Raw genomic sequence first — 18,186 nt, 5'->3', positions numbered from 1 at the left:
CTAAGGAAATTGCCGAGCTGGCGGAAAAGCAACCTTGTGATTCGCGACATGCGGCGCAAATCCAGTTGAGACAACATTGCCAAGCTCCCAGCCTCGCTAGCGATCGCCCTGGAAGCAGTACGACAATTACGTCAATCGAGCGTTGTTCGCTGCCGGGCTACCCCTTCTCCCTGTCAGGTGTCACAGGGAAGCCGCCTTGGTTGAACGCGACCGACAATTGTACAGTGAACAAAGACGGCACAGGTCCGACTATGCGTTGTTGCGAGTTGGCAAACCGAGACTATGACGATGCCATCTCACCGTCCTCTGTGCGCATCCCATCACCCTGCACTGCACACAGACACGACACAGACACAGAAAGGCTATTCTCCCCACCACATCTGGATCCCGCAGTGATAGTCGCAATTGATTGACACGCGCAGCCGCTCTTCGCACACAGCGGGAAGGATTGACCACTCCACACCCCCTGTGGGAACCGACGATCTAGATTGAAGCCACATCCCGTCTCACTACGTCTACGATCTCATCTGCGGCTGCAGCCAATCCCCTGGCCCCTCCCATGATCTCCACCAACGCCAGGTGACGCGCAATATCGACTGGACAACATTTGAGTTTTTGTGTTTTCAGCTCGCTGCCCCTGTTTACACATGCGGGTTTACGTGGCGCAGCTTCCAGACCCTGCGTTTTTGCTGCACCGCCACACGTTCACACCAATCTTTTCCGCGGGGTATGCGCAATCACTCTTACCTGCATGGCCTAGGTGCGCTGCGATTCACGGCCTTTCCGTACGTCTGATGCAATCGCAGACGTTGTTTTCTAATCAAACCACGACCTAGTTCGCACGTGCCATCAAGCTGTTGGCAGTGCCGTCCCATCGATGGACAGGTAGTATCGTCACTGTCTGCATCAGACGCACAAATGCCTGTCGTCCTCACATGAGCCGGTGATGAACCTTCTTTCGTTCGTTCAGGGTTTGCTTCAATAGGACCGAACCAGCCGTTGATCTTTTCAGAACCCATAGATAGGCGATACGCGATATTAACGACCGAGCCCCCTGCTTACATCGGCACTGCCGCTGCGAGATGGCCCATGGACGATGCAGCGCGGCAAAGACATACACTCACCACATGCAAGGAGAACAATTAGCATGACTGTTCTGCAGACTTCATCACCAAAGTGAGGGTAAATCTGCAAGTTCAAACATTAATACAGGCGTCTAGGTCCTCTATCAGCACGAATTATACTCTTTTCATGCTATTGTCGTAGGTAAATATACAATGAGTGGTCCTCAAACGAGGCTATTCCACGCTCATCCACCAAGGCCAGCGTTTGGAAGTCTGTTGGCATCCGTCCATACCGACTCTGAATGCAATGGAAAGAGCTACGATCCTCAGCCTACATCGTCCAGCGATTGATACATGGATGAAGAGTTAGATCTTCTCTTATGTCCCACCTCAACGCTCAGAATAGAACACTGGAACACTGGAACCCTCGGACAACCGAAGGCGGCAACCAACCACCAAGAACCTACCCACACGAGTCCTGGCAGTAAAGCGCACTGCTACCTTACACTCACTTCAAAGCGCTACCTTCCCCAAGCGCTCTGCAATTCAGCATCCGGGCTGCGGACTTCGCTTACAGCACATTGATCGGCACCTTACCACGACCAAAGCCCTTGTCGAATTGAGAGAGGTACATATGTCTACCATGCCATGGAGATGGTAATTTACCAACCCTGCGGTACGGATTCTCGTTCGATCCCCGATGGAAGCTCGTCGACCAGCGCTTCGATACGAGCAATGCAAAACTGCAGCACTGATGACAGTTCAATGTAACCTTGATTCTGTCCCCCCAATCACCATGAGTCGTCGATTGTCGACTCGTTAGAATGTCATTGTAACAACCGGGAAAGCAATACCGCCTAGCAGACACCTTGTTGATGATGGGAAAGCGCAGCCAGGGATGATCACGGCAATGCTCCGATTTGATCAGCATACTTGTCCCAGAGCTCATCCTGCCAACTTTGAACATCGCTGGTCGAGCAAGCTCTCGCATCTCGTAGATGGGGCGTATTACCCGTGCTCGTCGTCGCCCTTGCCCATATCTGCATCAAGGTTATATCCGTCATTGTGATACGCTACGGAGCAAGGTACCGCCGGCACGCTGCTTCATGCATCGCCTTTCATATATATCGTACGATGAGAATACTGTGGATGCTACTTTTGGAAGGTGCAATGCGACATCGAATGCCAGATTTCCGTCGGTTGTCGTCATCGAGGTTGCTGTGCTACACCATACGTGTCGATTGGGGATGCTCACGGCTAGAGGTTGCTGCAATGTCGACTATGATTTCTCGTATCGAGACTCCAGTATATAATTAGGAGGAGCAACAAGGAGTCGGAAATGCGACAAGCCAGGTCATAAAGCTATTTTCAACGCTCACAAAAGACCGGTAAGAAACATCACGTATGTTCTCCTACATACAGATACTTTGCAAGATCATTCACGCACCTAAAACCAGCGACGTCGTAAGGAGCGGCGTAGACGACCCCGGTATTTACGTTTTCGTCTCAATATACAAAGGCATGGTGTTGCTGTTGTACTACATACGCTAGCCAATGTACCCACGACCAGCTCCGCGGCAACGGCATCAATGACCAAGAAAGCATCCCAAGACAGCGGTGTAAAAGCACGTCCTCGCACCCGGATAATGGAGGTATCATGATCATCAAACGATACAAATCCTACAATACAATCTTTCCAAAACGAATAACTTCTAAGTCACAACACTACTCCACCAAGAATGGCTTCCAACCAGGGCAAGAACACCGGCAATACCGGCGGTGACTCCAAGAGCTCTACTCCGATGGGCCAGTCTGATGCAAGCAGAGTTCAATCCGTCAACGTAAGTCTTCCCATCACGTCTCGCTGAACCCTACACCTCTTCCGATGCTAACATCCTCTTGCATCTAGGCCAAGTCCGGCGGCGACATGTCCTCCGGCGGTTTCGCTGCTCGCGCTCAGAGCGCAGCAGATTGGAACGCCAACGCTGGCGACCAGCAGGGCGAGACTAAGAAATGAGATGTCATTCATGACCGACTCTAGGAGAGGCTCAAAGCGGAATGGAACAGACTTTCATTAAGGGAGGACTTATTGGATGCATTCAGGACGTCTACGTGTCAGCTTGTACGGCAATTAGATAGGTAATAAAACGTGAATGTATCAATATCATGACTGAAGGAGCCGTTTATTTCTTCCTTTTCCAGTGAAATCCCGAACACGTTGCAGACTACAGTAGCAAAAGAAGATTAGTCTGTAAGATTATAAGGGACCTTGACGCCTACATTCGCGGAAGTACTTTTTGGATGTGCGTACGCCATGAGCATGTATGCAGCAGAAGGTATCTGATCGCTGTTTTCCATTATGTGGGGTGTTCATGTAGTCATCATAGTACACTCATCTACGACCATCTATCTAGTCGCTCCCTAATGTAACCTGTTCTATCCATCATGCTCTGCGCTTTGCACAGTATATAAACTGTAGCATCACCGCATACAAATCCCTCGCTGTACTGGACAGGAAATAAAATGAATACATCTCTATATGGGTTGGAAATACCTGAGACCACATATGCTCTCTCTACCCACCCATTCTAGGTAACGTTGACCCATCGTGATCCAAAGCCATCACCTGCTCTTCTACCATTCATAACCTAGATGTACTTGACAGTAACCTGCGATCCACTGTTGATAGTAACATCAGTGTAAACAGTGCTACCCTGCTTAAGATCAATAATAGTAGCACCGCTCAACCCATCCGTTCCACCAGTGCTCAGACTAGCACTCGCCTGCGTGAAAACCACAGTACCAAAGTTGCTCAGCGCAACCAAGCTACCTCCAGACTCAAAGTCCTCTACAATCCACTCCGCGTTTTGGCGGCACAGGACGGAGCCACTGGGCGCGCTGAGCGTCTGGCTGACCTTCTTTCCCGTGCTCACGTTGGTGAGTGAGACTGTGCCCTTGGTGGTGGAGGTAGCGACGATGTCAACTTGGATGACGTTGCCAGCCTTGACGGCGAAGTTGCTGAAGTCGTAGGCGTAGTCCGGGTACCACTCATACCACGCGTCGTAGGAAACAGCGCCGGAGCTGCTGACGGTGAAGTCGATACCCGCCTGGAGAAGACCACTGCCGCAGGTATCACCATCGATACCAACCCAAGCGGATGAAGACTCGGTTCCGCCAGAGCCGACGTGCTTGGGCGTAGGCACGGTGAAGCGTCCGGTTGCTGACTTGAAGTAGCCGGAGGACGGCGTCTCGAGGACGGCACCGGACCAGTTGGAGGAGTAGTCGACGTGAGCAGTGGTATTGTCGGATTCTGCAACGAACTTGGCGTTCTCCTTTGCGGCTGTGCCGACTAGAATCATGGGCTGGGTTCTGTGACGGCGACTGCCATCGGCACGGGATTGCACACGCTCAGCGAGGGAGGAGGGACGGGCCAGAACGGAGCCAGTGATGGCGGCGATGATAGCGATGGAAAGCTTCATGGTGAGTGATAGGATGAGATTGAGTGACTGAGAAGGTAGTCGAAGCGAGGGAAAAGGTTGAGAATAGAACGATAGACTGCTGAAGCGATTGCTGCGTTGATGAGTGCAGTGTTACCAGCGGTGCTCAACACTCTTTATATACTTCTCAGCCCAAGCTCGTACTTCATGTTGTATACCTCTAGGCGCACTCGTTGTACGATGGCGCGATGGTCCAGATTCAACACTTGATGATACCTTCCTAATACCTACTGGTCAGGCGCATAGCTATCCAGCTGAATTCGCCCTCCATGCTGGACTGGAAATCGGCGTACAAGATCCATCAGGTCGAACGCCGAGATACGAATCCCTGATTGGTAGCCCAGGTCGTTTGGTGAAGACCTCTTCACCAAGAGATCGGCGAATTACCGGACTGGACAGGGGTGTGAGTGGACAGTCCCGCTTGTGTGTTGACTCGGTAGGTATCAGAAGACCCTGATAAGTGATTTTCCTGGTCTATGGGACAAAGTCCGCCTATCACATCACTGTCACTTTGACCACATGTGCGTAAAAGCGTCCGACTTCGTGGTTGTCATGCTTGCATCGTCAGGTTCTCCTGCCTCTTTGGGAAAACGCCCGAACGCTCTCTTGCAGATTCGACAGCGAAAGTGAACGAGGTGGTGGGAGATGCGGTGCTCGACCGTATTGCGGGATCTTTGGAGATATCGCATGCTCTTCGTAACGCAGTGTATCTGATCTCCCTGGGTTCCTCTTAATTTCCATCAGCTCTACTTTGCGATGGCAATCCTCACTGTGCTTCGGCTCTCAAGAACATCGACATTCGCAAATGCTAATATGCAAAAGGCCTATGCATCAGCGGGAAGAACTGCCAATGTAGATATGCAGGATACATTAACTGCAGGAGGAGCTTGTCGTTGCTTATCAGCTGGCGTGCCACTTGGCAAGGATTGGTGTGGTGGTGCTAGGACCGGATAGGAAGTTCGTGATAGGTGATGCCCGCAGTGTACACCTGAAGGGTAGCAAGCTACTCATCTGCCAAGTTAGCTTGCGAAAGCTTGTTTGCGGCGAAATGCTTGAGTTGGGAAGGTGTGTTGAGTAGTGTTGGAGGTTGATTCGAGGCAGACAGGAGGGAGGTCCGATCGGAAAAAGATTGCGCCATTCCAAGAATGGTTTTGGTGGGGCGGTCTCCCTCTATCTTCCAACAGGTCTTCACACTCCTCGCCCTTGCACCTTCCAACCATAGGCTCATCATTCAATCTTCGGAACATCTGTCGTCTTCCATCTGCTGCAGCAATTTCTCATATGTCGTGTGACATTTGTAGAACTTCGGCGACGGCCACCAGCGTGCACCTAGTCGCAGCATACGCAGCGCGAACGCGTCTTCTTAGTCTTGATCGGAGAAGGATCTTGGGTCCGACATTTTGTGTGAGAGACCTAGGAGCTCTAGCTCGGGATCTGTAAAGTTTTTCGTGATGATGCCGCCATGTGATGGGTATGAATAAACTGTACATGCAGTCATCAAATCGAAAGTTATCCGGACGCGGGTAGCTGTTGAGACTGCCATATTCAAGTATCGACTATTTGAGTCTAATAAAATTCTTTGAGTCGTCATGTGTACTGGGTAAAGTGTAGCTGAGGATCAGGTAGCATTGCTGGAGCTGATGACGCTGCGGTTGCTACTCCACACGCTCGCACCCATGGCGTTTTGATCGGGCAAAGTTGAACCAACACTCCCGCAACCTGTTTCTTACTGCAAAACGACTCTGTCGTTCATGTAATTGCAACATGGTTTCCACAGGTACATCCTGGTTAGGAAGGCGACTTTTTGTTCTGGCAAGCTTTACAATATTGACACGTCTTTCCAGACATGCCTATGCACGGAAGTGACATACAACCTAACAGAAGTTTGATTTTTCCCTTTACATTGAAGTTAAGTGTGCGCTTCTTTGCAAGTCACCGTTTGCTCTATCACCTTGGCCCCATTTTTCTTCTCCGCATGATGAGTTCGAAATACGATCAACTTGCGCTCACCTCCGTAAGCCGATACTGGATATCTACCTGCTCAATACTCTCTTCTTCTAACAAAAAACTACCCACTCGCTGCGACTACTAATGGAATCGACAATGGCGAGCTTGAGCCTCTCTGGCACCAACAACCTGCCCGCCCTTGACGCAAAGGCGCGCTCGAACCTCGCACAGAAGCTCTCCAAGATACATTCGTCTGTACTCACCCGATCGGCCACTGTTCAAGATATCTACAACGTCAACGAGGCGGCCTTGTACATTCCTCACATGCCCAGACACCTCCAACTAGAGTTTCTCTTCCGCAACTACAACGATATCGCTCGTGGCAACTACCGCGCTCACTCGACCAAGCCTTTCAACGTCAACCGTGCTATTTAGTACTACGAGGTTTCCAAGCTACATACTTTATCCAGCCGCATCGATTTCGCTCGTTTCAACGTCGTCGTCATGGTGTTCATCACGATAGCCGAGACGCTCGATCAGAATACGAGCGACCTCTACCATCCAGCCGCGAACGCCTTCATCAAGGCATGTATGAGAGCCTGGCTCTCTAAGACGTCTGGCAACGATGATCAGTCCGACCACGAAGCCCTCGTACACATCTGGATGAATAGCGGTTTTGATTTATGTCACTTCCCAGATAGGGCTAGGCGCGATATGATGAAGGTGGTGTGGGAATTGCAACGAATGGTTTCGAAGTTGACGATTGTACGACCAGAAGACTTCCTTGTGGAAGTGGAAGAAAAGCGGGTACCGCATGACATCCTCAAGAGGGAAGGTCCAATGCTAGTGCTGCACTGGGCGTTTGTGTATATGAAGAAAGAGCAAGCACGCAAGGCGTTGAATACACCATCTGAACAAGAGGCGCCTATGAGCCTCTTTGTCGAAACTTCTTCGGTCCGACTAGACCAGAGTCCCGCCAGCGATCTTCTGGTCGACTTTGAGTGGGGCATATTGGAGCAGGTCTTACCGGATGAAGGTCGGAAGCCTTGAAATTGCAGTAGACAAGGCATTGAGCATCGTGCAGAGCGTCGAGGAGGATTTTCTTGCGGGATGGATGGAAAAAGTCACTTTGGGAAGGGACTAGACGCCGACCAGGACCGCATATCTCAAGAACTAAATTCCACATCCTAAGTTGAAGTATACGTTACTTTGCTACTTTTTGTTTACTAATGCTAGATCCAAACTTGAAGTAAACATCGCTTTTTATACCTTTTAGTCATTGAGGTACAACAACAACAACAACAACAACAACGTATGCAGTAATCCAACACATACAGTGGTTATACTCGGCTGCATTCTAGAATGTCGTCGCTATAATACTCTGAACCACTCTGTTCTTGACGGCTTTGCAACAATGTAGCACTCCAGCTTTTGTGCAAGTGCGAGAGATATGAAGACCTGCTGGAAAATAGGGGAAGATCATGTGGACGACATCTAGGCTGCAATAAAGGACGACAGGAGACTTCTCCTGTCACTGCATACATAGCTCTTGCGTTCTAAGAGACAATGCATACTTCTGCTTGGGCTACCGAGTAGAACTTGAAGGGTCTGGACTACTTGTAGGCATCCAGGGTATGGGATCTACCATTCCTCGTCAACAACATTTGAAAGTATCACTCAGTCACAAGCAGCACATGTCAAGCAGGCAAGAGTTATACAAAGACTTTTCGAATTCCATTCGTCGTGAATGCTATATTTACATCAAAAGAAGAGATAGCCGATCTCGCGGTCTAAAGAAGAAAGGTATGGGGGCGTCCCATCAAAGAAGATACGTCTCAAAAGGACCAACCATGAACACCAGTTCATGCAAGAAAGATCGACTTGCGACCGTTGTAAGGAGCGCTTACAAGTTGAAAGCGCGGGCGTGGCGGCGAGCCTTGGAGGCAGAGCTGCCAGTGGCGGTCTTGAGCCACTGGATGAACTGCTCAATGGTGAAGGTCTCGGGGAGAGCAGAGCCGTTGCCGGTGGAAGGAGCGGAGGTGGCAGCGGGCTTGGTGGCAGAGGGAGCGGCGGGCTTGGCCGACTCGACGGGAGAGGGAGTGGCGGAAGGAGCGGCGCTGGAGGCAGGAGTGGAGGGAGCAGCCGACTCGACGGGCTTGGAGGGGGTGGAGGGAGCGCTGCCGGCGGTGGCGGCGTCCCATACCTTGGGGCCGGGGACAGTGTAGTCGGTGGCACCACCGTATATGTTGAACATGACACCCGGGTCGGTGGCCTTGTAAGCCTTGGTCATGTCGACACCAGTGGCGGGGAGAGCAGCAGAGCCGCTGCCAGTGACCTTGATTTGACCACAGCCGTTGTAGAACTGGGCCTTGCCCTGGGCGCTGGCCTCGTGGAGACCAATCATCTCGGGGCGGATGAGGTAGTCACCAGCCTCAAGGTTGGGGAGGTCAATCTCCAAGAGACCCTTGGAGGAGATGAGGTTGTCAACACCCCACTTGGAGCCGGTAAGACCGTCCTCGTAGATCTTGGTCCAGACGGCGCCCTCACCGTTGGTGTCGGCCTTGGCGATGTAGACCATGACGGGTCCCTTGTGGGAGGGAGCGATCGGGTCATCACCGTCACCGGAGGAGGCGGGGTCGTTGTGGTGCCATTGCATACCGATCTTGGAGCCAGCGGCAACCTCGACCTGGTCGGAAGTGGCCTTGCCACCGTTGCAGATCATGGCAGTGGAGGTAACATCGAGGATGGGGTTGTTGCCGTTGGAAGGAGTCTGGACAGCGAAGTGCTGGCCCTGGTCCTTGCCGTCAATGACGAAGCTCTGGAAGGTGGTGTGCGCAGCGGCGAGGTTGGCAGCAGCCAGGATGATAGCAGTCTTGGTGAACATGTTTGCGGTTGGTGTGTTGGTTGGTTGGTTGGTTGGTTTGAAAAGGTTGAGCGTATCTTCAAAGATAGAATGGAAACGAATGAATGATAGACGAATGGATCGAAAGTGAGTGTAATGCTAAAGAGCGTGTGAAAGTGAGTGTCAGCGTCAAGCTTGATGCCCTCTCAACATCGATGGCCTCTGTATCTCTTATACTGTCGCCGCCTAGACGGCACAGTTGCGCAATGACAAGATTAGTGCCTCACTGACAGAATCCTGACAGCGCCAACGATATGAAACCCGGGTCTGTGGATTGATGCCAAGCACCTGTCAATCTATTCAGCACTGCGCTAGCGCCCGAAGCGGAAGCGTGGCTTCGGTTAGCTGCCGCAGAACGTTGAATCCAGGTCTGCTCCGTTCCTACGCCCCATAATATGTGATGAGCTATTGTCATGGAGAGATTTGAAGGCGTCGCCTCCATGCATGTGCCTGGAAGTGGCCTGTATCAGACGTTGAGCGACGAATAACGGGAGAACTTCATGGGAAACGTGAAACCATGTCGAAAAAGCTTGATCGGTTGAAGTCTGGCTATCCCAGGCGTTTAACGAAACGTCATGCGCTGAAGCGCCAATATGTTCTACTGTTCATGCTACTCGCATCCACATGTTCGCAGTTGATTGTTTGCTTGTGCCATAACGTTATGTCGGAAACCAATTGTTGCTTACCGCTGCGTACCCCATCGTCACCGGCACACTACGCAATCTCCCTACTTCCCATCCTTTATGCCACCGGTCTACAATGACTCTCATTTCGATGATCCAGTATTCTAGATCCTGCAGTTCGGCGGGAAAGCAACCTCGGTGGTGGGGCGAAGTGTTCGCTAAGGGTGTATTTCTTCGCGAGCCAACTTGAAACGAATTCCGTCAGTGGGGGAAATTGCGCGCCTGTGCCTGCCAAGATGATGGTGATGTTTCGACACTTCCGAGGCATCGCTTCAGACAACACCGTTTTCGTAGTCGAGTCGTGACGCCATCTTCTCTTTGCTCTGAAGACGAAAGAACCACCGGCTATACTATCGTCCTCCATGGATAGTCGAAATCCCGCACCCGTGCTTCGAGATAATGTAGAGTGCTGCGCCGCTTGACGAATGAACGGAGATGAGGCGCTTAGATGAGGAACGCAGAACGCGCCCTTGCGGTATGTTGTTCTTGTCATTAGTGGAGCAGAGCGTTGCGCCGATGCACGTTGTTTTGTATTCGCATTCGCACTGTGGCGTGCAGTAACATTACCGCCCGTGGTGGTGGCCTTCTTCAGCATCAATCAAGAGCCCCTTCGACCTTAAGTACCTGTTCAACGCTCAAAACGTGCTCAATAGTTCTCATTGTCTACCAACCATCCCAACCTCTGGGTATTATTAACTGATGCGCCACTCTCTAACCGGTACCTCTTTCATCTACCAGATCTCGTCTTTGACAGGCGTTTTAGATGATGAGGCCGTTGCGCTGCGATCGTGCATGAGCCGCGGCGAATGGATTAAACGCCGATGATGATTTTGTTGTACACGTGGTATCTCTTACTAGTGATAACCCAGAAACGCCCAAATGATGCTCATTATACTCGTAGAAAATCACGAATCCATGTCGAAAACCGTTCAACATGCTACGAACCCTGATGTCATGGAAGAAATGATAAACAGTGCAAGCAACATCAAGCTCGGGTAGCTCGAGTCGGATGCACTGCCTTCTTTTGTACTCGTCGCTGTCGCTTGTCCGTCGGGCTTACTGGCCCTTGCACTTGGACTATCGGTGATGCTTTGGACGCGGGTCGTGGTAGCGGGAAACAAGGCGCTTTTTGTAGTGCGTCCTGAAGACCCGTAAATCAACTCCGTCGCTCCCCACGCGAGACTGATCGTTGTGCCATCGACAGTAATTGTACCTCCCGGCGTCAAAGTCTGCCCTTCGACGACGAATGTTGTCCCGCTCCCTGATTCTGCAGTGTACGTCTGCGAACCAATAGTGAGTAATGGAGGATTGGTGATGGCGGGCTGGGCCTGTGGCGAAATGAAGCTAGTCTTGCCGTTGACGACCAAGGCTGTAGCTCCGGGTGCGAGCGAGATCGTAACACCCGAGACAACGATCGAGCCCCCCACGGTAAGCAGTCTCGACCCGATTAGATAGGCAGTGCTAGTTCCTGGAAGCGGTCCGAATGTCAAATCTCCGATGGTCAAAGGAGGCGCTGTAATTTGTGGAGAGGCTGGAGTAGCTAATGTAGACGTGACGCCATTGATCACGACAAAAGACGCCGATTGAGCGAGTGATAACGTGGTGCCTGAGACAGTGATCTCTGGACCACCGGGAACGAGTGTTTGACCGTCTATCACGAAAGTTGGTCCTGAAGGCTCTGAAAGAGCGCCGATAATATCATTGCCGATAGTGATCGTAGGAGAGTTGCCGGCCTGCGGAGTAGGAATAGCAAGTGCTGAAGTAATTCCATTGACTACGACGAATGAAGCGGAAGGCGCAAGCGATATTGTCGTCCCCGAGAAAGTAATAGCTGGGCCACCTGCAACGAGGGGTTCATCGCCAACAACGAAAGATATTCCTGGTGAGGCTGAAACGGGCGTGAAGACATTATTGGCAACATTAATAGTCGGCGCGGCTGGGTTCGGTATTACGGATGTGACACCATTGACCAGGACGAAGGACGCTGATGATGCCAAGGAGATCGTAGTACCGGATGCAGTGATTGCCGACCCTCCAGGCACCAGAGTCTGACCTGCGATGATGAATGTGTTTCGCGGATTATCATGAGCAGGGAACACATTATTCCCGACAGTAAGGATGGGCGGCGTTATGGCAGGCATCTCTGGGATTCGTATCGTTGAGGACGCCCCATTGACCACCAGTACGGTTCCCGAAGGTGCTAGTGAGATCGTATTACCCGAGACGGTAATGGCAGGAGCACCCGGAGCGAGCGTCTGCCCCGAGACGACGAACGTCGGGTTACGTCTTGGATTGTCTGGGCTGTTAAGATTATTGGACGTGCCCTGGGTTGCTTGCGCCGTGATCGTTGAGCCACCAACCACCAACTGTGGTGGGCTATTCGGAGCTGGTCCTGATCCTGGTAGAATTTGGGTGGAACCTCCGATGACCACGAAAGAAGCCGACGGTGCCAAACTGACGACAGTACCATCCACAGTAGCGATGCCTCCAGGGGTGAGGGTTTGACCAGGACCAACGAAGAATTGGGTCGCAGCGTTGGGTGTAAGTGTCGTCGAGCCAATCGTCAGCACTGGGGGAGGTCGTGACGGAGTAACTTGAGGTAGCATAGAAGTCCTGCCGTCCACAACGATGGCCGTAGCCGATGGCGCAAGGGAAACCATAGTTCCGCCTCCAATATTGACTGGAGGTCCTCCAGCTTGTAACGTCTGCGAGCCAACAACAACTCTTGAAGAAGGACCAACTACGACGGGTTTTGTGCCCACAGAACCGACGGTAACTCGAGTGAATTCGGGAGGGTTCACCGCGTTGTTATTCTCACTGCCGCGCATCTTCGTCGTGGGAACTGAATGAGGTCGGTCGTTTGGCTTGACGATGGTGGGCGTTGGTTTGCTGTTATCACCCGGAAGGTTCCAGTCCGATACTGTAAGTGGAGGAGCCTTCGACGTGCTGCCGCCCCAGCCATTTACGACGACGGGTCCGTCGTCAAAACCAAGTACAGAAGACTCGACGTGGATGAGAGCCGGACCTATACCGGGCCAGTTTTGATAGTATAGGTCGACGACAATGAGGACAGTTACAACGGTGGCCTTTAGTTGTCCAGCATCACATGCAGACTGTGGAACCTGGTTGAGAAAACCATCTGGCAATGAGCCCGTCACTGTATTTTCCTCGTCGAATCCTTGCATCCAGTAAGGGTAGACTTGGGTGGAACGAAGCTGTACCGTCTGCGTCTTGTTCCCTGATTCAATCTCATAAGCTGTGAAATAGACGAAAGGTGTCGCAGAAGTCTGAACCATCATGGTATTTGGCCCAAGGGTAATCGTAGCGGTGGCAGACGGGAAAGTATCTGGGTAGAACAGATCATACAACCCGGCGTCCGACGTCGGGATGACATTACCAGAAGGAAATGGAGAGTAGCCTGCAGACCGGTAGGCGACAGACGTTGTAGCTGCTTTAGGTCTTGCTGTGTACTCTTCGCACATGGTAACCGTGAAATCCCATTCAGCATAATACGACTCGCTGTAGATGCATGCATAATCTGATGCCAGTGCACTGGACGCATCAAAGGTTGTCGTATAAGGAACAAGAGTATACGAATCCACATTACTGAAATTCGATGCCTGGGTTGTCATAATTCCTACCACATGGTTGTATGTTGGGCCAAACCAGTAGTCTACACTCGCACTGGGGATGTTGATTGTACATGTCGCGTTAGAACTGCGGGTTTGTTGAGTGGCCGTACCGTTGATAGTGGATAGGTCGACCTCAGAGGTCGTTAGCGATGGATGTCGGCCTTGCGACGATGTTGCATTCAGCTCGTCTGACAAAGTGGCATTCGGTAGAACAGAAGGAACCAGTGGTCCAGTCGAGGCCGCATCGGTGGGCCGAAGGATTCCATATTCGCTAGAAATCCCTGTACCCAAGCTGCTAACGCTACGCGGTAGAGTTGCTGGCAGAACAGCTGCGAGCGTCGAAACAGATAGCGGTGACTTCGTTGTGAGGGTGACGTTGGAATATGGGGCTTGATGGCTTGGTTAGCACGCAGCGGATCAGAGCCGCGAGGCGCAATGGGATTTGGCTTTACCACGATGGAACACGGCCCCCGCTGCAAATGAGGCAATGCATACTGTGAGAAGCGAGTGATTAAGATACATGGCGATTGTAGAGTGCCTGCATCAGCAGCACTCTACGGATAGCGAACGTCGTGCTCTCAAGTCGTCCCAAGAGAGTGGTGGGCATACGAGAGTGCAGCAGAGGCAATCTGGATGAGCGGGTCCAGCGCGTTTTGCCCTATGAACGGCATCGATTGGCGTGGTCCCGAGCGTGGACATGCATATTTATCGGAAGATCAGCGCGGAAGGTAGCTAGGCCCTGGGCGAAGTCCGCACGCTCCTATTCCGGACAGGGGTATCAGGCGGATGGCACGTGAGTTGAAGCCGGGCACCAATAACGTATGTCCACCTCGCAAAAGAACGACGATTTTGGCCAACGTCCTGTACGTTGAGTGCGACTGCCACGCAGGTCCCTGAGGGCACAAGACCCCACTACTGCAGCATGTTGCAGGCTGAGGTGTGGGCGCAGGCATCAGAAGCCCGGCCTGCCTGTCTCGGCATAGGCGATTGCTTGTATTTGTGCGACGCGCCTCCATTCCATTGTAGACAGCCCTTGCTGTTCCTCGAGCTGAGGATTATTGTCTACATGCAGGCAGCGTGCGGCTCTTGCGGAGATGAAGCGCCACGTTCATCATGCACAAAAAGCATTCATCCCAACATCATGATCGACGCATCACTCAAGATTCCGTCTTGTTGAGCATGACGATGGTCTGGTAGGTTTGTGGCAAGCGCGCCGATCTGCCAGACTGGAGAGAGGAAATCTAAGCGAATGCGCTGGTCAACCGCTCCAGAACCTACTGTTTCAAGCTTGTCGTTCGGGGGTGGCTGTCCTGAAGTCCGGGCGTGGGCGTCGCCCGCTGGTAGTGGGAGCCGTGGTGGCCTTAGCCCAGCCGCTTTGCCAGCGCCTTGCAGTGGCAGATGGCAGTCCAGAGGCCGACCCCAGATTGCGCGAACATGTGCCAATCGGTGTAGGGATGAAACGAGGGGTCGGTCGGGTGCCTCACGGCATTCAGCTGCATTCATTTATGTTGCTGCGGAAGAATACCGGTTGAAAGCGACGGGAGCAGGATGGCCGTCTTACACGCGTCTGACGAAGTTGCCGTACAAGCTTATGTCCGCAGCACAACATCGAGGCGCCAAAATCAAGGCGTACAGCGGAGGGCTCGCAGATGGTGACGGTCGGGGCGTTCCCGCAAAAAAGAGTGCTATCGCAGCAAATGGCGGGTATGTCAAGTCGAAAGGAGCGTTCGCCCCGTTAGCCAAGTGACCAACTTCGTTAGAGCATTTGGTGCAATATATGCCTTGGCTTGCTCTCGGCTGGCATGCCAGGATCCGCCAATCTGGCTCGACTCTGGACGAGAGTGCTTTTGCATGCTGGCTGCATTCCGACGTCTTCTTCTCTTTCTTCACCCCTCTCGTGGCGCTGGCGGGGACAAACAATGCCACTCGGTGATGCTGCTCGCTGCGCTCTTCGAGGTTGAGTGGCCCCAGTCGTGCCTCCTTCCACGCGCCGCTTAGTCACGGAACATGGTCCCTTTCCGAGGGCATCGTGCCTTCCACACAGCCATATGCGCCTTCCTCGCCGCCACCCTGTTCCTACCCTCCCTTGCTGCGGCCGACTATGTGCCGACAAACATCACCGAGACGCCCAACTTCCAGCTGCTACCTGGCATCGCTTCGGTACCAGCACCCGTTACGGTTGCGCCGGACCAGAACTGGCTAGGAATCGACGGCTCATGGAACACCTTCACTCTGCGCTTGGGTGAAGCCGGGGAGGCCGTGCAAGTCTTTGTGTCGACTGCAAGTCAACAGATATGGGCCATCAATCGCATGGCCTGCATCTCCAACACCACGAGCCCGGTAACAGGAGAGATCACAGCAGTCAACGTCTTCAATTCGGATTGTGAGACCAGTCGCGGCTTCCTGTTCAACAGCAGCACTTCGGAAACCTGGCAGCAGAAGGGCTTCTACCAATTGTGGATCGAGAAATATCTCGGACTGGTCGGCAATGGACTGTACGGCTTCGATTCGGTGGGTCTGGGGAGGGCCGGGGAGATGGGACCCTCAGTTCGGAACACCACGATCGGCACCTTGGTCACCGCCAACTTCTGGCTTGGGCATATAGGCGTGCATTCCAAGTCGACCAACTTCTCCGTCTTCGATGAATCTGTCCCGAGCTACATGACCGAGCTGTTCGACCAGAAGAGCATCCCGAGTTTATCTTTTGGCTACACTGCAGGCGCCCAGTACCGTAAGACACCACCAGGTGCCCTCGTTACAAATTACTGACTCGGACGTACAGGTGACCAGACTGTCCTCGGAAGTCTCACGCTTGGCGGCTACGATGCCTCTCGCCTCATTCCCAACGACCTCACATTCATCTTCGCCCCGGATAATGAGCGCGACCTGGCGGTTGGTGTAGTCGGCATCACGGCAGATACCACGTCGAAAGGAGATATTGACCTCCTCATGAAGCGGGACGACGTGACCATGTACATCGATTCGACTGTTGCAGAACTCTACCTGCCGGTTGAGATATGCCAAGCTTTTGAGGATGCATTTGGACTAAAGTACGACGAAAAGACTGATCTTTACCTTGTGGATGACGCCCTTCACCGGAGTCTCGTCGCGCAAAACCCCAGTGTCACGTTTACTCTCGGCCAGAAATACAGCACGGATTCCACTTTGCAGATCACGCTGCCTTATGCTGCCCTAGATTTGGAGGCGACCCCTCCCTATAGAGGATTACAAGAGAAGACAAGGTACTTTCCTATTAGGCGAGGTGCAGAGGAGCGTCAGTGGGTACTGGGCAGAGTCTTCCTGCAAGAAGCCTACTTGACCGTAGACTGGGAACGTCAGAATTTCACCGTGTCAGCGGTCGACTGGACATTCGGCAAAGCTCCACAAATCATGCCTATCGTGTCGCCTACCTATGCGGTTCCGCACTATGATCCCCCAAAGAAGAAGCCTCTGTCTTCAGCGGCAATCATTGGTATCGCAGTGGGAGGTGGCTTCTTCGTTGCTCTGGTTTTGTGCGCAATTGGTTGGTGGTTCTGGCGGCGGCGGCACAAGCGCAAGCTGGCAGACATCAAAGCGCAATACGAGGCCGATGTCGCTGCAGCCGCGGCCACCAAGATGGATCCACCCGTGTCAGAGGAGGCTCCGACGTCTCCAGTACGAAGTAGTACAGAAGGTGTGACTGTCTTCCCAAAGGCCGAGCTACCTGGCTCATCCCATATGCCTCACGAGATGAGCTCCAGCGCAGAAGAGAAGGGCTCATCAGCAGTGCATGAGGCAGATGGGGAGGAGCGTCAGATCTACGAGATGCCTGGAGACATGCCTGTGCTTCCCGAGGCAGGCGGTCGTCAACTGTCGGAAAAGGAGTCGATGGTGGTACGCGAAAGGATTTACAACGGCATAGATCCGACCGGCACGCCAGACGCAACCCCAACTGCGTACGAAGAGTCGCGCCGGCTCGCACCAATATCCCCGTCCGAGGTGTCCATGGTGAGCGGTCGACTTCCAACCGACAACGTGTCGCCCATCACACCACGTACACCAAGAGACGGTGCTTTCTTGGAAGCTTCGGACACATTTTTCCAATTGCCGCCCTACCGTGCTCGCGAAGAACGACGCACCGAATCGGATGGCGATCCCCTTTCCCCCGTCTCGCCTCTGGAGGGGTCTACGGATGCCTCCCGACGGCGGTTCTCTTACGAGTCATGAGGCCAAAAAGCTGCCTGTTCAGCGACGTTACGACTGGCGTTTATTTTGTTTGGCATAAGTGGCGGGGTTGTCTTGGCTTAGCGACAGGCGGCACGATGCTTACCACGGATATGGCGTTTGAGACAGAATAGTTTGATTTCTGCATACCAGAGGCTGAATACCCATCTAGACGGCGGCACGTGGCAGAAACGAGTAGCCACGTTTTGTTAGTGTATATAGTGTAAATACACGCTTTTCGCGCACATGGGCAGCGGA

The 18,186-nt window shown here is 52.7% G+C and overlaps 7 protein-coding genes across 7 annotated transcripts; 4 read left to right on the top strand and 3 right to left on the bottom strand.

Moving 5' to 3' along the window:
- Positions 1 to 2,803: 2,803 nt before the first annotated feature.
- On the top strand, positions 2,804 to 3,081 carry BKA58DRAFT_439695 (uncharacterized protein; the record flags this gene model as incomplete). Its single annotated transcript, XM_046173706.1, has 2 exons — positions 2,804 to 2,905; positions 2,974 to 3,081. The coding sequence occupies 2 exons, from the start codon at positions 2,804 to 2,806 to the stop codon at positions 3,079 to 3,081; spliced, it is 210 nt and encodes a 69-aa protein (XP_046024998.1).
- Positions 3,082 to 3,712: 631 nt separating this feature from the next.
- Positions 3,713 to 4,543, bottom strand: BKA58DRAFT_315894 (peptidase A4 family-domain-containing protein; the record flags this gene model as incomplete). The annotated part of the gene is made up of 1 exon (XM_046167547.1): positions 3,713 to 4,543. The coding sequence occupies one exon, from the start codon at positions 4,541 to 4,543 to the stop codon at positions 3,713 to 3,715; it is 831 nt and encodes a 276-aa protein (XP_046024997.1).
- A 2,121-nt stretch (positions 4,544 to 6,664) lies between these two features.
- Positions 6,665 to 7,792, top strand: BKA58DRAFT_469214 (uncharacterized protein; the record flags this gene model as incomplete). Its single annotated transcript, XM_046175138.1, has 2 exons — positions 6,665 to 6,942; positions 6,979 to 7,792. The coding sequence occupies 2 exons, from the start codon at positions 6,665 to 6,667 to the stop codon at positions 7,556 to 7,558; spliced, it is 858 nt and encodes a 285-aa protein (XP_046024996.1). The 3' UTR covers positions 7,559 to 7,792.
- A 431-nt stretch (positions 7,793 to 8,223) lies between these two features.
- Positions 8,224 to 9,664, bottom strand: BKA58DRAFT_384470 (endoglucanase B). Its single transcript, XM_046170268.1, has one exon. The coding sequence runs from the start codon at positions 9,390 to 9,392 to the stop codon at positions 8,412 to 8,414; it is 981 nt and encodes a 326-aa protein (XP_046024995.1). The 5' UTR covers positions 9,393 to 9,664; the 3' UTR covers positions 8,224 to 8,411.
- A 1,850-nt stretch (positions 9,665 to 11,514) lies between these two features.
- Positions 11,515 to 13,848, bottom strand: BKA58DRAFT_286488 (uncharacterized protein; the record flags this gene model as incomplete). The annotated part of the gene is made up of 2 exons (XM_046166848.1): positions 11,515 to 11,933; positions 12,336 to 13,848. Coding segments are annotated over 2 exons (1,932 nt in total), but the record flags the coding sequence as incomplete, so codon positions are not given.
- Positions 13,849 to 14,857: 1,009 nt separating this feature from the next.
- Positions 14,858 to 15,602, top strand: BKA58DRAFT_171945 (uncharacterized protein). Its single transcript, XM_046165194.1, has one exon. The coding sequence runs from the start codon at positions 14,975 to 14,977 to the stop codon at positions 15,470 to 15,472; it is 498 nt and encodes a 165-aa protein (XP_046024993.1). The 5' UTR covers positions 14,858 to 14,974; the 3' UTR covers positions 15,473 to 15,602.
- A 130-nt stretch (positions 15,603 to 15,732) lies between these two features.
- Positions 15,733 to 17,931, top strand: BKA58DRAFT_316075 (aspartic peptidase domain-containing protein; the record flags this gene model as incomplete). Its single annotated transcript, XM_046167556.1, has 2 exons — positions 15,733 to 16,456; positions 16,508 to 17,931. 2 exons carry the CDS (start codon positions 15,733 to 15,735, stop codon positions 17,929 to 17,931), a joined length of 2,148 nt encoding a protein of 715 aa, XP_046024992.1.
- Between the last annotated feature and the right edge of the window lie 255 nt (positions 17,932 to 18,186).

The sequence above is a fragment of the Alternaria rosae genome (assembly GCF_020736505.1).
Source record: "Alternaria rosae strain MPI-PUGE-AT-0040 chromosome Unknown BKA58scaffold_5, whole genome shotgun sequence".
In the NCBI taxonomy this organism is placed as follows: Eukaryota; Fungi; Ascomycota; class Dothideomycetes; order Pleosporales; family Pleosporaceae; genus Alternaria; species Alternaria rosae.
The sequence above is the reverse complement of the archived record's forward strand: the minus strand, read 5'-3'. Positions and strand labels throughout refer to the sequence as shown.